Source organism: Sphaerodactylus townsendi, linkage group LG04 (genome assembly GCF_021028975.2).
Source record: "Sphaerodactylus townsendi isolate TG3544 linkage group LG04, MPM_Stown_v2.3, whole genome shotgun sequence".
In the NCBI taxonomy this organism is placed as follows: domain Eukaryota; kingdom Metazoa; phylum Chordata; class Lepidosauria; order Squamata; family Sphaerodactylidae; genus Sphaerodactylus; species Sphaerodactylus townsendi.
The window spans coordinates 7,370,001-7,388,081 of record NC_059428.1 but is presented as its reverse complement, the minus strand read 5'-3'; the positions used below and the strand labels follow the sequence as shown (position 1 = coordinate 7,388,081).

The following is an 18,081-nucleotide window of genomic DNA, read 5'->3' as shown; positions in this document are numbered from 1 at the left end:
AGTTGAAATGGAGCTAGGCTTTATTTTATTTATTTATTTTTCGAACTTATATACCGCCCAACCCCCGAAGGGCTCTGGGCGGTGAACAACATAAAATTCAAATACAAATAAGCATAAAATCAATATAAATTAATCACTAAATAACATATTTAAAATGCAGCAAATTAATACATAATACAGCAATGCCTGCAAAGTCCCTCTTAGACCCTCCCGAGGGGGAGAGAAAAAAGTGGGTCCTGTAGATGGAATGGACCCTACCTCTAAAATGAAAAGAAGGGAGGGGGGGCACTTTCAGCGGCTGGACACCCCAAAAGCCCGGCGGAACAACTCCGTCTTACAGGCCCTGCGGAACTCACCAAGGTCCCACAGGGCCCGGACCGCTGAAGGAAGAGTGTTCCACCAGGCAGGGGCCAGGGCCGTAAAGGTCCTGGCCCGAGTGGAGACCAGCCGCATCATGGAGGGGCCAGGGACTGTCAGCAAGTTGGCCTCTGCTGAGCACAGAGGCCTAGTAGGGACATATGGGGTAATGCAGTTTCCGCTTAGCTGTTGGGCTATCAAGCTTGAGCAGCCTTCGTCTTGATATCTACCTGTCTTCCCGTTGTAAATTTGATGTGCAGCTCTTCAAATTTGTCTCCCTTTGATATCCTTGTCAGTTGCCACCAGCTGTAAATACATTCCCTTGTTGTGTCTTCATATTCTAATGTAGCCAGTAATGAGAACCACTGGGGAGGGGGGGGGGGCTGTGTTTGTTTTGGAAAAGGGCACATCTTTCTCATACGTCTCCCTAACGTTTGCAGGGCTTGTTCGGAGCAACGCAGCCAACTCAGACTGGAGGCCTCTTTGGAACCACTGCAAATACGAACACAGCGACCGCCTTTGGAACAGGGACGAGTCTGTTCGGACAAGCCGGCACAGGATTTGGTGTGGGCGGCTCGGTAGGTCCAGTGGGAAGTCATGTGGTCTTCAGGAGGCGGAGACAGTTTCTTCCTCCTCGCTCGTTGCAGTCTTTCTGCCGATTTACCGCATTCTGTTAAGCAGGACCCCCGGGTAGTCTTTTCCCAAGATGGTTCGAAAGTGTGCAGCTAAAAAGAGATATATTGTCAAAGGTTTTCACGGCCAGAATCACTGGGGTGCTGTGTGGTTTCCGGGCTGTATGGCCGTGTTCTAGCGGCATTCTCGTCCTGATGTTTCACCTGCATCTTCGATCCTCTGAAGATGTTGCCAGCCACAGATGCAGGCGAAACGTCAGGAGAGAACGCTGCTAGAACACGGCCATACAGCCTGGAAACCACACAGCACCCCAGTAAAAAGAGATAGCTTAGCGTAGTGGTTATGGCTGTCAGACTAGGAATACCCAGATTAGAGTCCGCACACTGCTACAGAGGTTTGCCAGAAGGCATTCACTATTGCAGGTCTTGTCTTCCCCCTCCAAAGCCAGTGAAGGTGGTTGGGGAGCCTTATAGAAAGATGCAGCAGGGTATGCGCTAGCCAGGAAGATTCAGGCTAAACTGCTTCCTTTCCGCCTTTGCTATGGCTGTACTTCCTCTGCTAGCAGAAGGAAGGAGATGGAGAGGATCTTAGTTCCCATCCTGCAGTCTGCCCGCTCCATCCTGCGTGGCACTTTTACCCACAATCCCTCTTGGCTTTTAAAAAAACTGGGGGAAGGGGAAAGATCTGCCTGGCTGCATTTTTTCTCTCTTTCTCACCATACTAAAACCAGGGGGCATCCATTGAAAATGCTGGGGGGAAGAATTAGGACTAATAAAAGGAAACACTTCTTCACGCAACGTGAGATTGGTGTTTGGAATATGCTGCCACAGGAGGTGGTGATGGCCACTAACCTGGATAGCTTTCAAAAGGGGCTTGGACAGATTTATGGAGGAGAAGTCGATCTCTGGCTACCCATCTTGATCCTCCTTGATCTGAGGTTGCAAATGCCTTAGCAGACCAGGTGCTCAGGAGCAGCAGCAGAAGGCCACTGCTTTCACATCCTGCACGTGAGCTTCCAAAGGCACCTGTTGGGCCACTGCGAGTAGCGGAGTGCTGGACTAGATGGACTCTGGTCTGATCCAGCAGGCTCTTTCTTATGTTCTTATGCATTGGAGTTTTAAGAACCAACCCAGTGTGTTTGTTTCAGATGGGGATGCATTTCCCAGATTTAGCAGCGGTGAGAATGTACGCAGTACTGTTTGTGACTGCGTAGTGCTCTGCTAATTCCGAAGGGGTGTGTGTTTTCTCCTTTCAGTCCCTGTTTAGCAACAAGCCAGCTGGATTTGGAACCACAACCACCAGCGCGCCCTCCTTCGGAACAACGACCGGCAGCCTCTTTGGTAACCAAATAACCCATTTGAAATATTTCAGATCTGTTGAATAGGCCATGTAGCATGCTGTAGGCTAGATGTTTGTGCAGCTAACATCCTTGCTCCAGAGAGGATTTCTGCTGCTTCCTTCTCTTGTGGACTGTGTTCAGGACTGCAAGAAGAACTTGTTCCTTCATGCAGTGGTTAAGTCAGGGGTGTCCAACTCTGGTGCCCCAGATGTTCACGGACTACAATTCCCCTGGCCAATTGGCCATTCCGGTAGGGGCTGATGGGAATCGTAGTCCATGAACATCTGGGGCACCAGAGTTGGACACCCCTGGGTTAAGTATTAGCTGGCCCTTTCCCTGTATGTGGGGGGCCTCTTCATTTACATAGAGCAGGGGTAGGGAACCTGCGGCTCGAGAGCCACATGCGGCTCTTCTGCCCTTGCACTGTGGCTCCACGAGCCGAGCCGCCAGCCCCATCCTTGCCCGCCCTGCAGACAGCAGGGCGGGCGCACCAACTGCCCACGGTCGGCTGGGCTGCGCCGCGGGCTTCCCCTCTCGCCTGCCCCGTTGGAGCAGGGCGGGTGCTTTCCCGGCGGCCGGCAAGGCCAAGCCGTTGGCTTCATCCTTGCCCGCCCTGCAGGCAGCAGGGCGGGCGCATCCATGCGCTTCTCAGAATGAGCGGAGTAAAAGGTAAAAAAAACCCCCATATATATAGTGTTATCTTTATTTTAAATGTCAAAAATTATTTGTGGCTCCAAGCGTTTTCTTTTCTTGTGGAAAACGGGTCCAAATGGCTCTTTGAGTGTTAAACGTTCCCTACCCCTGACATAGAGCATGGGAGAAACGCTTACGCAGTGTTTCTCTTTGACGCCAGCAAATGCTGTTTCCCCAGAACAGCTGTGCATCCTCTCAAAACGGCTTTGTGGCTTGTTTGCCTAGAAAAAAAGCAGAGATAAAGATCAGGCGAAGGGCGATGGTGTGAGTAAAGGGGGAAAATATATTCTGTTGCTCAGCTAAAAATTCCCTGCGCATTTCACCTACAGGAGAATCCATAATATAATACACCAGTACAATACTAAATTCTCATAAATATTAGCTAAAATTTTGAAAAAATATAAAAAGTTGTTTTAAAAATCAAATTGCAGTTTTTACATAGTAATACCAAGTAATTACAAACCATTAAGTATAACCATTGGAGCTTATTCTGTCCTTAACTGTGAGAGAAATAATAGATACCGTATATACTCGTGTATAAGTCGGCCCGCATATAAGTCGAGGCACCTAATTTTACCACAAAAAACTGGGAAAACTTATTGACTCGTGTATAAGTCAAGGGTGGGAAATGCAACAGCTACTGGTAAATTTCAAAAATAAAAATAGATACCAATAAAATTACATTAATTGAGGCATCAGTAGGTTAAATGTTTTTGAATATTCAAAGAAAAACAGTAAATTAGCTCTGTAAGTGGAGAAGAGGGTCAACAAAAACAATATGGTCTCAACAATAACTTTAAAAGTACAAAAACCTTAGCTCAACCAGCAACCAAGCTAAATCACAAGAGTTAAAATCCTTCAAAACTGGATTTTTTGTCAGGGGAGGAATGTTTATGTTAGCAGTACCAACATTTCAGAGTATCTTTAGGAGACCCTCCTGATGATACCATCCAGGTTTGGTGAAGTTTGGTTCAGGGGGTCCAATGTTATGGACCCTCAAAATGTAGCCCCATCTACTATTAGCTCCCACAGGAAACAGTGGGGGATGGGGCACGCCCTTTGGGGTTCCATAACTTTGGACCCCCTAAACCAATCACCACCAAACCTGGCTGGTATCAGCAAGAGATTATCCTGATGATACCACCCAGGATTGGTGAAGTTTGGTTCAGGGGGTCCAGAGTTATGGACCCTCAAAATGTAGCCCCATCTACTATTAGCTCCCATTGGAAACAACGGGGGATGGGACCCCCTGAACCAAACTTTACCAAACTTGGGTGGTGTCATCAGGAGAGTTTCTTGAAATATTCCTGACATTTTGGTGCCACTAGCCTAAAAACTGCGCCCCCTGGTGGCCGACAAAGTAAAAGCCCTAAAATATTTTTTAAAATACACCTCACTCGCGTATAAGTCGAGGGGGGCTTTTTCAGCACAAAAAATGTGCTGAAAAATTCGACTTATATGCGAGCATATACGGTAATAAACTGTCCGGCATGCAATGGATCTTGGCTCAATTTTAAAAGAATCTCCTGCATAAATCAGGGGTGGCCAACCTATGGTGCTCCAGATGTTCATGGGCTACAGTTCCCATCAGCCCCTGCCAGCATGGCTAATTGGCCACCCCTAGCATAAACTTTGTTAATCTTTCAGTATTGCTTCAGTAAGACCACTCGATCCATAGCAATTGCCAAAAAAAGACTATTTTGTATACTCTGATATCTAGTTGAGGCAGTGTCTCTTTATCTAGTATCATCAAAGGCTTTCGCAGCTGGAGTCAACTGGCTGTTGTGAGTTTTCTGGGCTGTGCGTTTGTAGACTGGTGGTTTTAGCTCCTAATGTTTTACCTGCATCTCGCATCTTTAGAAACTGTGCCGTGGAGAGAAACCCCTCCTACCATGACATGCCTCTGAAAATGCCAGCCCCAGATGCAGGTGAAACTTTAAGGAGTTAAAACCACCAGACCACAGCCCCGTAGCCTGGAAAAACCCAGAACAGCCAGTCTCTCTATAGTAAATAAATGAAGTAGTTCCAGAGACAAATTGATAGTCAGGGTCTCTGGACTCCTATAATCCAGTCTACTTGTTCTTTCAGCAGAAATCTCTCATTTTGACGCGGTACTGCTTTCAGAACCCAAAAAATTAAAGTCGGAGAGTCCATGATTGTTTTCAGTAAAATGCTTAGCCAACGGGCTGATAGTTGGGAATCAGCCAATGGGCTGATAGTTGGGAATCAGCCAATGGGCTGATAGAAATGGGAAAAAGCAAGGCGGGTCGGGCTCCTTGCGTGTGTCAGTTGCGATTGAACTGGCCCAGGGCTGTGTCCTTTTGCCAGCCACAGAGAGGGGAGGGGCTGGATGGCAAAGAAGCCCACTGATTGGTCTTTTCGCATAGGGTTTGGGGCAAACACCACTGGAAACAGCCTCTTTGGAAACAAGCCTGCGGCCGGACCTCTGGGAACTGGACTTGGAACAGGATTTGGGACAGGTAAAGAATGAGACGAATGTAGTCCCTGGGAATTGTTAAGGGGTGCGGTACTGAAGCGGGGTTCACACCCCAGATAGCAGAGATGCGCAACACTCACGCTGGAACACACAGCAGGAACTGAGACGCACACGGCTATATCAGCTTCCCAGAAGCGGTCCTTCTTTATTAGGTTCACAGCAATGTTGCTTTGCCAGACGGCAGGAAGACAAGAGTCTCACAGTACATAGCACACTGCTGCATTATATGCATTTCATCAACCAATCAGAATACCTTTCCAATTAGCTCCAGAAAGAGGCTGTCATACAGACACCAAAGAGGTGGTCATATGACACCTGTCATTTAGATTTTGTAGATCAGACATTTGTCCTGACAGGAATGTGGTCCCCTCTATCCTTGGTGGGCAGTTCATCTGCACGGTGGGCACCCTCGATGGGGTTAAGTATCTGTCACAAGTCTGTAGTGAGTGGCAGCTCATGAAGACCCTTTCTTCCCCCAGCCATTCCTCGCTCAGACATTCATGTGTCCACTATCGTGATTCAGCTCCCCTATCTTCATTGCTGTCCCTTCCTGCCTCCCAAATTCTGTGGTCCTGGTATCTTATCCTCTTATCAATCTTACTCTTGCTACAAACAATATCTTCAATTGAAGCAGAATGGTAGTTTCTCTGAAATCGATCTTTGAGCAATACGAATCTTCAAGCGGCCTCCGATGAGGCAGTTCATGTAGTTGTTGTCGTAACGAAGAGAGTTCTTTCCGGTTGGCCTGTTTTGCACGGCGTTTTTGTCTTGATTGCATTTGCATTAGGACATTTATGCAGCAGCGGCCGCTAAGGGTGTTGAAGAACGGCGAGGTTCGAGTTCAGTCGCGCCTTGTGCCTGAGAAATCTCCTTGGTCTCTAGGGCGCCGCTGGACTCGCATCTCGCTTTGCTGTGGCTGTCGACGCGGCTGTTTTGGAATGGCCTCAAAGACCCCCCCCTTTTTTTTAATCCCATTGCAGCACCATCATCCATTCCTTTACACAAAAAATGGTGTGTGTGTGGGCTTTTATTATTCTTCACTGTTTCAATATTAAACTCCCTTGTCTGACTGACCAGGTTTAATCACTGGATCCCTATGAAGATTGCAGTTTCAGCTAGACTCTGCAGGGGTCTGGAACCTGTGGCTCTCCAGATGTTCATGGACTACAATTCCCATCAGCCCCTGCCATGCTGGCAGGGGCTGATGGGAATTGTAGTCCATGAACATCTGGAGAGCCACAGGTTCCAGACCCCTGAGCTAGAGCAAGACCAGTGAACTAGAGCAAGACCCTTTCTGCAGAGCAAGACAAGAGGCGTGGCTGGGGGGCTATGGGGGGGGAGTCTTGTGGTTCTTGATGGCTTTCTGCAAACTGCTCTTCCCCCCACCTTTCTCCCTTTCCTGCAGCCCTTAGCGCAGGGCAGACTTCGTTGTTCGGGAGTGCCCAGCCCAAACTAGGAGGCACTCTGGGGACAGGAGCGTTTGGGGCCCCCGGATTTAACACAGCAACAGCCAGCCTGGGCTTTGGAGCTCCCCAACCTGCTGTGGGTAAGTATAAATCTGCCGTCTCCAGGGAAAAGGCAATCCTGAAACAGCCGGTGCCGTGGAAGGGCCCTTTCTCCTGTGTGGGCTGGGATATGCCTGTGCTTGGTTGTCCAGAGCCTTTTTGTGGTCCTGCACTTGATGCTTGACAGCATGGAAGTGACCCAACCTGTTGGCCCCGCCTTCTCCTTGCTTGCAGCCAGTCACCGGTCTGCCCTGACTGCTCTGCATCTGCAAGCAGAGATCTCCCGTACTCAGAGGAGGGTACAGCCGAGGAACAGGCTGTTTATAAGGACTTGGACTTCAAGGATAGCGGAAGGGCGGGATTTTCCTCCAGGTTGCTGCATTAGTGCATCAGGCTAACAGTGAGGCCCAGTTTATGCTCAGATAAAATGAGCTCTAGATAGGGGGCGGGGATGGGAGGTTGATTCCACCTGGTCCTGGCCCAGTGTTTGGGGCTGGGGGAGGCTGGGACCAGCAGGGCAGTGGGCAGCAAGCTGCGACTGCCCCAGTGGGGCCCGCTTGGTGTTTGGAGCAGGGAAAGGCGGCGGGGGGATTCCTGTTTGGTGTTTGGGGCAGGGGGACTGGCAATGAGCCAATCACTGCACAGGATTCAGTTCCACACAGAGCTAGCTTGAGTCCTGTGCAGCAATTTCCTAGAGGTGCATTGTTGCAATATCGAGGTTAAATGCTAAAGCTACTCAACCTGAGCAGTGTCCTGGGCGCCAAACAGGAAGTGGAAATAACAGCCTACGAGATCTGTCTGCTGTTGTTTTGCAGATAGTTGGGCACTCTGGGTAACGTTTCTGACGCCACATGTCTAGAAGAAGAAGTAGTGTTTGGATTTGTATCCCCCCTTTCTCTCCTGTAGGAGACTCAAAGGGGCTTACAATCTTCTTGCCCTTCCCTCCTCACAACAAACACCCTGTGAGGTGGGTGGGGCTGAGAGAGCTCAGAAGAGCTGTGACTAGCCCAAGGTCACCCAGCTGGCGTGTGTGGGAGTGCCCAGGCTGAATTCCCCAGATAAGCCTCCACAGCTCAGGCAGCAGAGCTGGGAATCAAACCCGGTTCCTCCAGATTAGATACACGAGCTCTTAACCTCCTACGCCACTGCTGCTCCTAGAGCAGTGGTGGCGAACCTTTGGCACTCCAGATGTTATGGACTACAATTCCCATCAGCCCTTGCCAGCATGGCCAATTGTAGTCCATAACATTGTAGTCCATAACATCTGGAGTGCCAAAGGTTCGCCACCACGGTCCTAGAGGCATTGCTGGATGGAGGAGCGTCGTGCTTGACACGAGGGCCCTTTGCAGGCGGCTTGGGACAGGGCTGTTGGTGTTCTGGTCCCTAGTGCTGTCATCACGTCTAGTTTATGGGGCAGGGCGTAGTTCCCGGGCACACTGATCTGTACCATCGCAGCAGCCCCTGGTCCATCCTTTGGCGATTTGTTCTGGTGCCAGCCTGAGAACCCACCAGGCGCCTTCCTTTCGTTCGCTTGCAGCCCTGACGGATCCAAACGCATCGGCAGCCCAGCAAGCAATTCTGCAGCAGCACCTCAACAGCCTGACCTACTCGCCTTTTGGGGACTCTCCTCTGTTCAGAAACCCCATGTCTGATCCAAAGAAGAAGGAAGAGGTGAGGGTCGGAGTGCTTCAGATTAAAGCAGTCGAGTGCATCCCTCCGGCGCCGTTCTGCCAACAGCAGCATTTTCCTTCCTCCCGGAGGAACGTCCCGCTGCTGGTAGAGCACGTGCAAAGGATCCAGTCCGTGCAAAAAGAAGTAGGATGCTCCTATTGATGAAAAAGTGATTGAAGGTTGCTGCCTGTTCACCTTCCAAATGCATTTGAAACAAGGATGATGTTTGTTTAATGACTGTTTGTGTGATTCCGCACATGAGTAAAATAGGTTCAACCCAGTTCCCTGAGAAGGGTACTGACCTTGGTGGAAGCCATTGTTGTTCCCCACTGCAACCAGCTTGATCCCAGCTCGGAGGGCGGAATCATCCTGTGCCTCTTCGCTGCTCCGTTCCGATTGGCTACTGTTCTAGGGCCATGTTCCGTCTATCCCCACGCACATTATTAAAAAAAACTGCCACAGGAATGGAGGGACGAAGGTGGCGTTTTTTGATTGGCCAGCTGTACACATGCCCGAAACACTCAGCTGTGATTGGCTGAATGGGGGACTCCTGGCACCAGAGATTCCGCACTTTACTGGAATCGAGCTGAGTTCGAGCGTGGTTCCCTGAAAAAGTAGTAGTTCCCAACTGGAGTCAGAAATTTGACCGTTACACGGGGCAAAGCTGGTACAAAATCACGTCGATCCCAGTGGTTGTGCGGAGCACTTAGGTGGAATGCAGCTTGAACTTAGGTTGATAACACAAGTGCAGAATCGACCTTTGAGAACAGTGACAGACCCCAGGTTTTAATAGTTAAATTTTAACATTTGGTTGCATGAATAACCGGCTTTGAAATGCAGGTTCTTCATTCCCTCATGGAAGCCAAAGGGGAGGGGAGCATCCAAATAAACATGTCCCAGAGAAACAATTAGCTTCCTTCAAAGAGATCATAGTTCTATCATCCCCCTGCCAGCATATTGCTGGCAGGGGATGATGGGAACTGTAGTCCATAACATCTGGAGGGGCGCGAGTTTGACACCTGTGTCCTAGGGGCATGGTTTGTACCCAATGAGAACTGAGCCGCCACTTACCTATATCCTTTGAGAGCAGGAATGTTTGCATGCAAGTACTTCATGAAGCAGAGTAGGAATTTCAGTGTCCAATCTGGGAATTGGACAGTAGCCAGTGAGTCTGCTTTCTGGGTTTGTGATCCAGACTGGTCCTGAAGTTGTGAGGGGTCCAGCACAAGTGCAGAAAACCAGCTGGCGTCCCTGATACGGAGCAAGCATTGAGGTCCAAGCCCCAGCCTGGCTGCACAAACTCACAAGGTGTTTTTTTCTTTTCCAGAGACTGAAGCCGACCAATCCTGCGGCCCAGAAGGCCTTGACCACGCCCACTCACTACAAGCTGACTCCCCGTCCTGCTACAAGAGTGCGGCCGAAAGCTTTGCAGACGACGGGATCCTCTAAATCCCACCTCTTTGATGGCCTGGATGACGACGAGCCGGCCTTGTCCAACGGGGCTTTCATGCCCAAGTGAGTTGGGAAAGGGTGGAGCGGAAGAGTGAGAAGGGGCAGCGCTGATGCTTCTGTCACAGGATATTCGTGGTGGTGCTTTGGCTGGGATTAATCTGGAGCGGCCCTTCTCTTGGGGGATGCAGCTGGGATGTCTCCTGGAGCTCATGGGGTGCCCTTGATCTGACTGGAAGCTGTTTTCATATATGGGAGAGCTCAGGTTGCAACATGTGGAGGTTGACTGGTCGGCTTCAACCTTTTCATACCTGTCGGTTAACAGGCCTTGAAGTCTGTCTTGCCTCTTGGGAACCCAGTTGATCTTTTCCTCTCTGGGTATTCTAGCGGGTTACGGGGGTATTAGTTTGTTGTATCAAAAGCTCAAGTCTTAACAAACCAGGTTTAAAAGGTAAAGTTTCCCCTTCAGTCGTGTCCGACTCTAGGGTACCACTGCGAGCAGTGATTTTATAGGCAAGCCTCTTTTGTGGGGTAGTTTGCCATTGCTTTCCCCGGCTATTCTTTACCCCCTAGTGATGAGCTAGGCACTCATTTACCGACTAAGAAATGGATGGATGGCTGAGTTGACCATGAGCCAGCTGCCAGGATATCTGACCCACAGGGGGCTCGAACTCCTGACCGTGTGAGTGGCAGTGCAAGCACTTAACCACTACACCATGCGGCTCTTTAAAACCAGGTTTATGCTACAACAAATGCATTCGTCTTTAAAGTGCCCAGGATTCTTGGTAAACCACTAGAAGTGGCAGTAATGGGAGATTTTAATTATCCTGGTATTTGTTGGAAGTCAAACTCAGCCAAGACTATCAGGTCCAACAAACTCCTCACTTGCTTTCCAGACAATTTCATGATCCAGAAGGTGGAAGAGCCAACAAGGGATCAGCTGTTTTAGATCTACTCCTAACCAATAATGATGACTTGGTTAATGGGGTGGAAGTGACCGTGCTTTCCTTGGAGTTTGTTATACAATAGAAAGGGGATAGCAACCATAGTCAGACATTCATTCTGGACTTTATGAAAGCCGATTTCATTAAACTTAGGAAACTACTGGGTGTGATCCCGTGATTAAGAATTCTAAAGAGGAAGGGAGTGCATGATGGATGGAAGTTTCTTAAAAGTGAGATCCGAAGGCACAAATTCAAACAATTCCAATGAGGAGGAAAAATGGGAGGTGTCTAAAAAACCCAGGATGGCTGTCTAAAGAACTTTCAACAGAACTAACTTTTAAAAGGGACATGTATAAGAAATGGGGAAAGGGGGAAATCATCAGAAAGGAATTCATACAAAGAGCCAGGACACGAAGGGAGAAAGTTGGAAAAGCTAAAGCTCAGAACGAGCTCAGGCTTGCTAGAGAAGTTTAAAGCAATGTAAGGGGTGACATGATAGCCGTGTTTCAGTATTTGAGGGATGTCTTGTTGAAGAGGGAGCAAGCTTTTTTCCTGCTGCTCCAGAGACTGGGGCAAGGAGTAAGAGATTCAAAGTGCAGGAAAAGAAATCCCTCCTAAACATTAGGAAGAACTTCCTGATAGTAAGAGCTATTCGACAGTGGAATGCACTGGGGGGGTGGGGAGTGTGGTGGAGTCTGCTTCTTTGGAGGTTTTTTAAAGAGAGGCTGGGTGGCCATCTGTTGGGAGTGCTGTGATTGTGTGTTCCTGCATGGCAGGGGGTCAGGCTGAATGACCCTTGTGGTCTCTTCCAACTCTATGGCTCATTCCGCACATGCAGAATAATGCACTTTCAAACTGCTTTCAATGCTCTTTGAAGCTGTGCGGAATGGCAAAATCCACTTGGCAAAAAGTTGTGAAAGTAGTTTGAAAACGCATTATTTTGCATGTGCGGAAGGGGCCTATGATTCTATGAAGGGGTAGCAGAGGCTAGTCAGGCTCAATTCTTGTTCCTGCCTCTCATGAGGTATCTATGGCCTTTATCTCATTCAGGAAGAGCATCAAGAAGCTAGTCCTGAAGAATCTCAACAGCAACAGTCTGTTTTCTCCTGTCAGCGGTGAAGCGGAAGACCTGGCCTCCCCCTCTGAGTATCCAGAAAATGGGGAACGGTACGTCTCTGTCCTGTGTGTGTGGTTTTTCCCCCCTGAAATAAGGAGAAGCAGTTTTAGAAGCAGTTGCAACTCCAGTAGCTGAGTTGTGATCATGATCATTTTACAATCTTTTGTTTATTGTAGGAGTTACACAGTGGATCTCGTTCAACGCCCTGCATCTGTGGTTGAGACAGTCAGAGGGAAGTCTGTTACACACTGTGTCTAGCGTGTAACAGACAAAGTGTGTAACAGACTTCCCTCTGTGATACACCTCTGAAGATGCCAGCCACAGATGGAGGCAAACGTTCGGACCAAGATCCACCAGACCACAGCCACACAGCCTGGAAAACCCACCAGAATCAGTTGAATCTGGCTGTGAAAGCCTTCGACAATACATTCTTTTGTTTGTTTATTACATTTATATCCCGCCTTCCCCGACCAAAGTCGGGTTCCGGGCAGCACACAGACATTTAAAACAATTCCACCAATATTTAAAATATAATTATCATTAGAATATTATCAGAATTTAGGCCTATTAAAAACCCGCCGAGCCTAGAGCACACATAAACTCTTGCAGGAGCCATTCAGGCATGGGCACCATTGAGAGAGGGCGGCGCTGGAGATAGCGTTTTGTAGGGAGGCTAGTAGATGGTATCAGGACGATAGCCCTCAACCAAAGGCCTGGTGGGACATCTCTCATTATCTTCCCTGGTCTCGGCATCCGTTTCTGAATGGGTCATCAGCATTTATGAAAACCTCAGCTTGCTGTGGGCGGTCTTTCCCTTTCTGCTTCATCTGTGCGCTGTATTCGGCAACTGAACTTCTTGCTCTCTGTAGGCATTAGCAGGTTGTCAAGCCCTGGATCTGCAGACCAATGTAGAACTCTAGATTTCAAATCAGAAGTCTTTATTGACAGACATCGGAAAAGGCAAAGAAGCCAGTTCTAAAGAACAGCCTTTTATCCCCAAGAGTCCCCCCTCCCACCTCTTCACACCCCACATCAAAGGCACAGGAAAGCAAGACTGGAACGTTTCAGTCGTTAGATAGGCGAAGAGGCAGGGACTTGGGCACTTAGTTTCTTACATGTTGCAAATCAAACCAGCAGCTGAAATGGTGCCCCCCCTCCCCCCAGTTGGCTCTTTCATCTGGGCCTATCATCTAATGGAACTCGCCACCCTCCCTCTCCCGGGGAGAATTTTAAAAGTGGGGTTGGCAGACGCCTCTATTATTGTTATCGCTGTTTTAAAGGTTTTAGTAATTTATTTATAATCATATTTTATGTTGTACACCGCCCAGAGCCCCTTGGGGATGGGGCGGTATAAAAGTCCAAACAATAAAATAAATAAATAAATAAAGGAATGTGGGAAACCGAAAGCAGAGGAAAGTCAAGAGACCCATCCACAGAACAGAACAGCAGGGCCCCTTGGATGCCCAGAAGGCCCCTCCCGGCACAAGCGGCCTCTTGATCTTCCTGTGCTGAGTGCCTGACTCCAGAGTCCTTTTACGTTTGGCAGTCCTTTTACGTAAAGTCCTTTTACGTTTGTTCTTGACTCATAGGGCCCCAACCCTTACCTGCCTCTTGAGAGCCGCTGTTAATGCAGTGGATCTCATGTGCACGGTAACACTATAGTGGAGTGACCTATATCTCCAGGATACAGGATTACAGCTCCCTGCCAGCATGGCCAATTGGCCATGCTGGCAGGGGCTGATGGGAATTGTAGTCCATAACATCTGGAGTGCCAAAGGTTCGCCACCACGGGACTAGAGAAACAGCGTGACCTTTTTCTGTCCTTAGGTTCCACTTCCTCTCCAGGTCAGTCGATGAGAACCACCGGCCCGACGGAGAGCAGCTGGAGGAGGAGGAGGAGGATTGCCACAAGGTGACCCGCTTCTACACCAACCCCATCGCGAAGCCCATCCCGCAGACTCCGGAGAGCGCCCTCCACAAGCACCAGAACCACCTGGACGACACCATCATGGCCCTGAACATGCGAGCCGCCCTGCGGAACGGGCTGGAAGGCAGCAGCGAGGATGCCTCCTTCCATGAGGAGTCCCTGCAGGATGACCGGGAAGAGGAGAATGAGAATTCGCACCTGGCACACCCAGCAGGTGGGGCTTCGGGCTGGCAGTCTTGGCATCACTCTGGCTGCCTGGAATGCTTCACATACTTTACTTCACATACACGCTACAGGGGTCGGTGCTATCAGTCACAGACCAGGAAAGGGATTTGGGCTTCTTAGTTGATAGTTCCATGGGAATGTCAACTCAATGCATGGCAGCTGTGAAAAAGGCAAACTCTATGCTGGGGATCATTAGGAAAGGAATTGAGAATAAAACTGCAAGGATGGTCATGCCCTTATATAAAGCAGGGGTGCGACCGCACTTGGAGTCCTGTGTCCAGTTCTGGTCGCCACATCTCAAAAAGGATATCGAAGAGATAGAAAAAGTGCAGAGAAGGGCAACGAGGATGATTGAGGGACTGGAGCTCCTTCCCTATGAGGAGAGGCTGCAGCGTTTGGGACTCTTTAGTTTGGAGAGGAGATGTCTGAGGGGGGGATATGATTGAAGTCTATAAAATTATGCATGAGGTCGAAAATGTGGACAGAGAGAAATTTCTCTCTCTTTCTCACAATACTAGAACCAGGGGGCATCCATTGAAAATGCTGGGGGGAAGAATTAGGACTAATCAAAGGAAACACTTTTTCACGCAACGTGTGATTGGTGTTTGGAATATGCTGCCACAGGAGGTGGTGATGGCCACTCACCTGGATAGCTTCAAAAGGGGCTTGGACAGATTTATGGAGAAGTCGATTTATGGCTACCAATCTTGATCCTCTTTGATCAGAGATTGCAAATGCCTTAACAGTCCAGGTGCTCGGGAGCAGCAGCAGCAGGAGAAGGCCATTGCTTTCACCTCCTGCATGTGAGCTCCCAAAGGCACCTGGTGGGCCGCTGCGAGTAGCAGAGTGCTGGACTAGATGGACTCTGGTCTGATCCAGCTGGCTTGTTCTTATGTTCTTATTAATAGAATCGTGACCTCTTTGTAGGGACCAAGACGTTTGGCAAGAAGTCTAATAACAGAATGAATTCTGATGGGTCACATGCAATAAATTAACAAAACTTTAATATTTTACAAATAGTTTTTTTAAAAAAATCATTAAAACCAACAAGAGGACACATTAAAGCTTGGCCTGAAATGCTGTATTGTGAATTTTGAATAATTTTACTGTCTGGTGTAGTATTTTAACAGTTTGTACCATTGAGGTTGTACTGTTGGCCAAAATGTGTTTGGTTTTTAATGGATTTTCTTTACTGTGTGCAATGAAAATTTATCACACGTGAGCCATTTTGTTATGAGGCTTCCTCTGAGCCGAAGTTTTGTGCTCCCCTTTCTGTTCTGGCTGCCTGCCATCTATCCAAATCGCTGCAACAGTTCTTGTTTTGCTGTATCGTTCCTCAAGCAAAACCTGGATAGCTTTAAAAAGGGCTTGGACAGATTTATGGAGGAGAAGTTGATCTCTGGCTACCAATCTTGATCTTCTTTGATCTGAGGTTGCAAATGCCTTAGCAGACCAGGTGCTGAGGAGGAGCAGCAGCAGAAGGCCATTGCTTTCACCTCCTGCATGTGAGCTCCCAAAGGCACCTGGTGGGCCACTGCGAGTAGCAGAGTGCTGGACTAGATGGACCAGCAGGCTAGTTCTTATGTTCTTAAGCCCCCTCCCCTTCTCCTGTCCCACGTGGCCTGGCACCCTGGCTGTTCGCTTGCGCGTCAAGACCTCGAAGCAGGCGCCGCTGGGTTCTGTCTGCGGTTGCGCTCTTGCTCTGCAGTTAGGAGGAGGAAGGATTTCAACCAGGCTTCTGTTGTTGTTTTAGGGATTCGTTTAACCCGAATGGGCTACTACACGATTCCATCCATGGAGGAGCTGGCCAGAATGACTAACGATAAGGGAGAGTGCGTGGTGACCGACTTCACCATCGGCCGGAAAGGTGAGAGTTGGGGGTCTTGTACCTCTTGCTGCTGCTGCATTTTTAGAAATTCCCTTCTGCCTGAATGTGAAGCCAGGTCTAGCCTGGAGGAGCTGAAATGCTGCCAGAGAAGCCTCATCAATATGCTCTGCGTCCTACTCAAGTGGAACTCTGGGGGGGCATCCCTCTGCGTTCCCTCAATTATCCCCCCTGCCCCTGAAAAGTAACAGGCAAGTTTCAGCTGACGTGAAATGAAGCCGCTTGCCTTTTGCCAGGACAGTGTGCGTGTAGAAGGCTAGTAGTTGGACGTTTCCTTCCAACTCACGTTGCTACCCTGTTTTCCCGAATATAAGACATCCCCTGAGAATAAGACGTCGTAGAGGTTTTGCTGAAGTGCTAAATATGAAACATCCCCCGAAAGTAAGACGTAGCAAAGTTCTTGTTTGGAAGCATGCCCGTCCAACAGAACACCAGAGCATGCAGCTGTGGAGTGGAAAAATAAGACATTCCCTAAAAATAAGACATAGTGCATCTTTGGGAGCAAAAATTAATATAAGACACTGTCTTATTTTCGGGAAAACACGGTAGTTTAACCTTTAAAGGCACCTGACCTTTTTGAGCTGCAGTCACCTTTGGAATTCTTCTCCTTCATGAGTCTTAGCTTAGGGACCAGTGGATGGACGGGCAAAGATGGCTTCTCTGAGACCTCTTGTTTTGGGCAGCCTTTCAGTTAAGTCTCCAAGCTGATATGTTTTGATACAGAAACTGAGACTGACACCCCAAACACGTTCAGTAGGCAGACATAACGTACTAAAAGGTATCAAGAGCTCTGCCTGCTTGGTTCATACCCTATAGCACAGGTGTCAAACTTGCAGCCCTCCAGATGTTATGGACTACAGTTCCCATCACCCCCTGCCAGCATCATGCTGGCAGGGGATGATGGGAACTGGCAGGGGATGATGGGAACTGGCAGGGGATGATGGGAACTGGCAGGGGATGATGGGAACTCCATAACATCTGGAGGGCTGCGAGTTTGACACCTATGCCCTATAGCAACAAAGTCCTGCCAGACCATTCTACAGCAGGTTTTCACAAAACTGGGCACATGCAAAGGCATTGCTGATTCAGAAAGTTAGCAGCTGTTGGTCACGTGGGGGGTGGGTCAGAAAACCGCTGCCAGGCTGGGTTTCTAACCCATGTCTTCCCCTTACCGTGTTTGCGGAAGACTGAAACTCAGCAAAGTTATCAGAGGGTTCAGATTTCTGAAATGGCCATATTTCACCCTTCCCCAAACACAGCTGCAGGTGGGATGGCTGGCAAGGCAAACATAAAAATAAAGGAAAACCTCACAAAGTCTACTATATAACTAACTATAAACTTACAAGCAGCCACTTACTACTTCAGTGGATTCTGGCAATTAGTAGTTCCATCAGCCATCCTGTGCAGCAAAGTAGTAACTTGTAAGTTAGCAGCCGTAAGTTAGCAAATCCTTTTTCTAACCCCAACACCCTGATGCTTGGCAAGGGAAAGGCATCAGCTGTAAACAATTAGCATTTCCTAAACATATTTCCACTCAGGACAGGATCCCAACTACACTTATAACCCAAAACTACATGGTATCGAATCCCTTCTAACAGTGATGGTGAACCTTTTCGAGACCGAGTGCCCAAATTGCAACCCAAAACCCACTTATTTATTGCAAAGTCCCAACACGGCAATTTAACCTGAATACTGAGGTTTTAGTTTAGAAAAAACGATTGGCTCTGAGGCATGTGTTACTCGGGAGTAAGCTTGGTGGTAGTCGGTGGCTTTGCTTTGAAGCAACGGTGCAACTCTTCCAACTTACGACCCTAGGAGGGTTTACTCAGAAGCAAGCCC

The 18,081-nt window shown here is 48.7% G+C and overlaps 1 protein-coding gene across 2 annotated transcripts in view; it reads left to right on the top strand.

Annotated features, from left to right (window-relative positions):
* Window positions 1-18,081, top strand: part of LOC125431078 (nuclear pore complex protein Nup98-Nup96-like) — a 67,125-nt gene that overhangs the window by 25,283 nt on the left and 23,761 nt on the right. For both annotated transcript variants that reach the window (XM_048493641.1, XM_048493642.1), the window contains 9 exons: window positions 798-935; window positions 2,246-2,330; window positions 5,410-5,502; window positions 6,925-7,065; window positions 8,562-8,695; window positions 10,023-10,210; window positions 12,139-12,255; window positions 14,033-14,346; window positions 16,111-16,224. In XM_048493641.1, coding sequence (XP_048349598.1) covers window positions 798-935; window positions 2,246-2,330; window positions 5,410-5,502; window positions 6,925-7,065; window positions 8,562-8,695; window positions 10,023-10,210; window positions 12,139-12,255; window positions 14,033-14,346; window positions 16,111-16,224 — 1,324 coding nt within the window. The remainder of the gene's footprint in view (window positions 1-797; window positions 936-2,245; window positions 2,331-5,409; window positions 5,503-6,924; window positions 7,066-8,561; window positions 8,696-10,022; window positions 10,211-12,138; window positions 12,256-14,032; window positions 14,347-16,110; window positions 16,225-18,081) is intronic.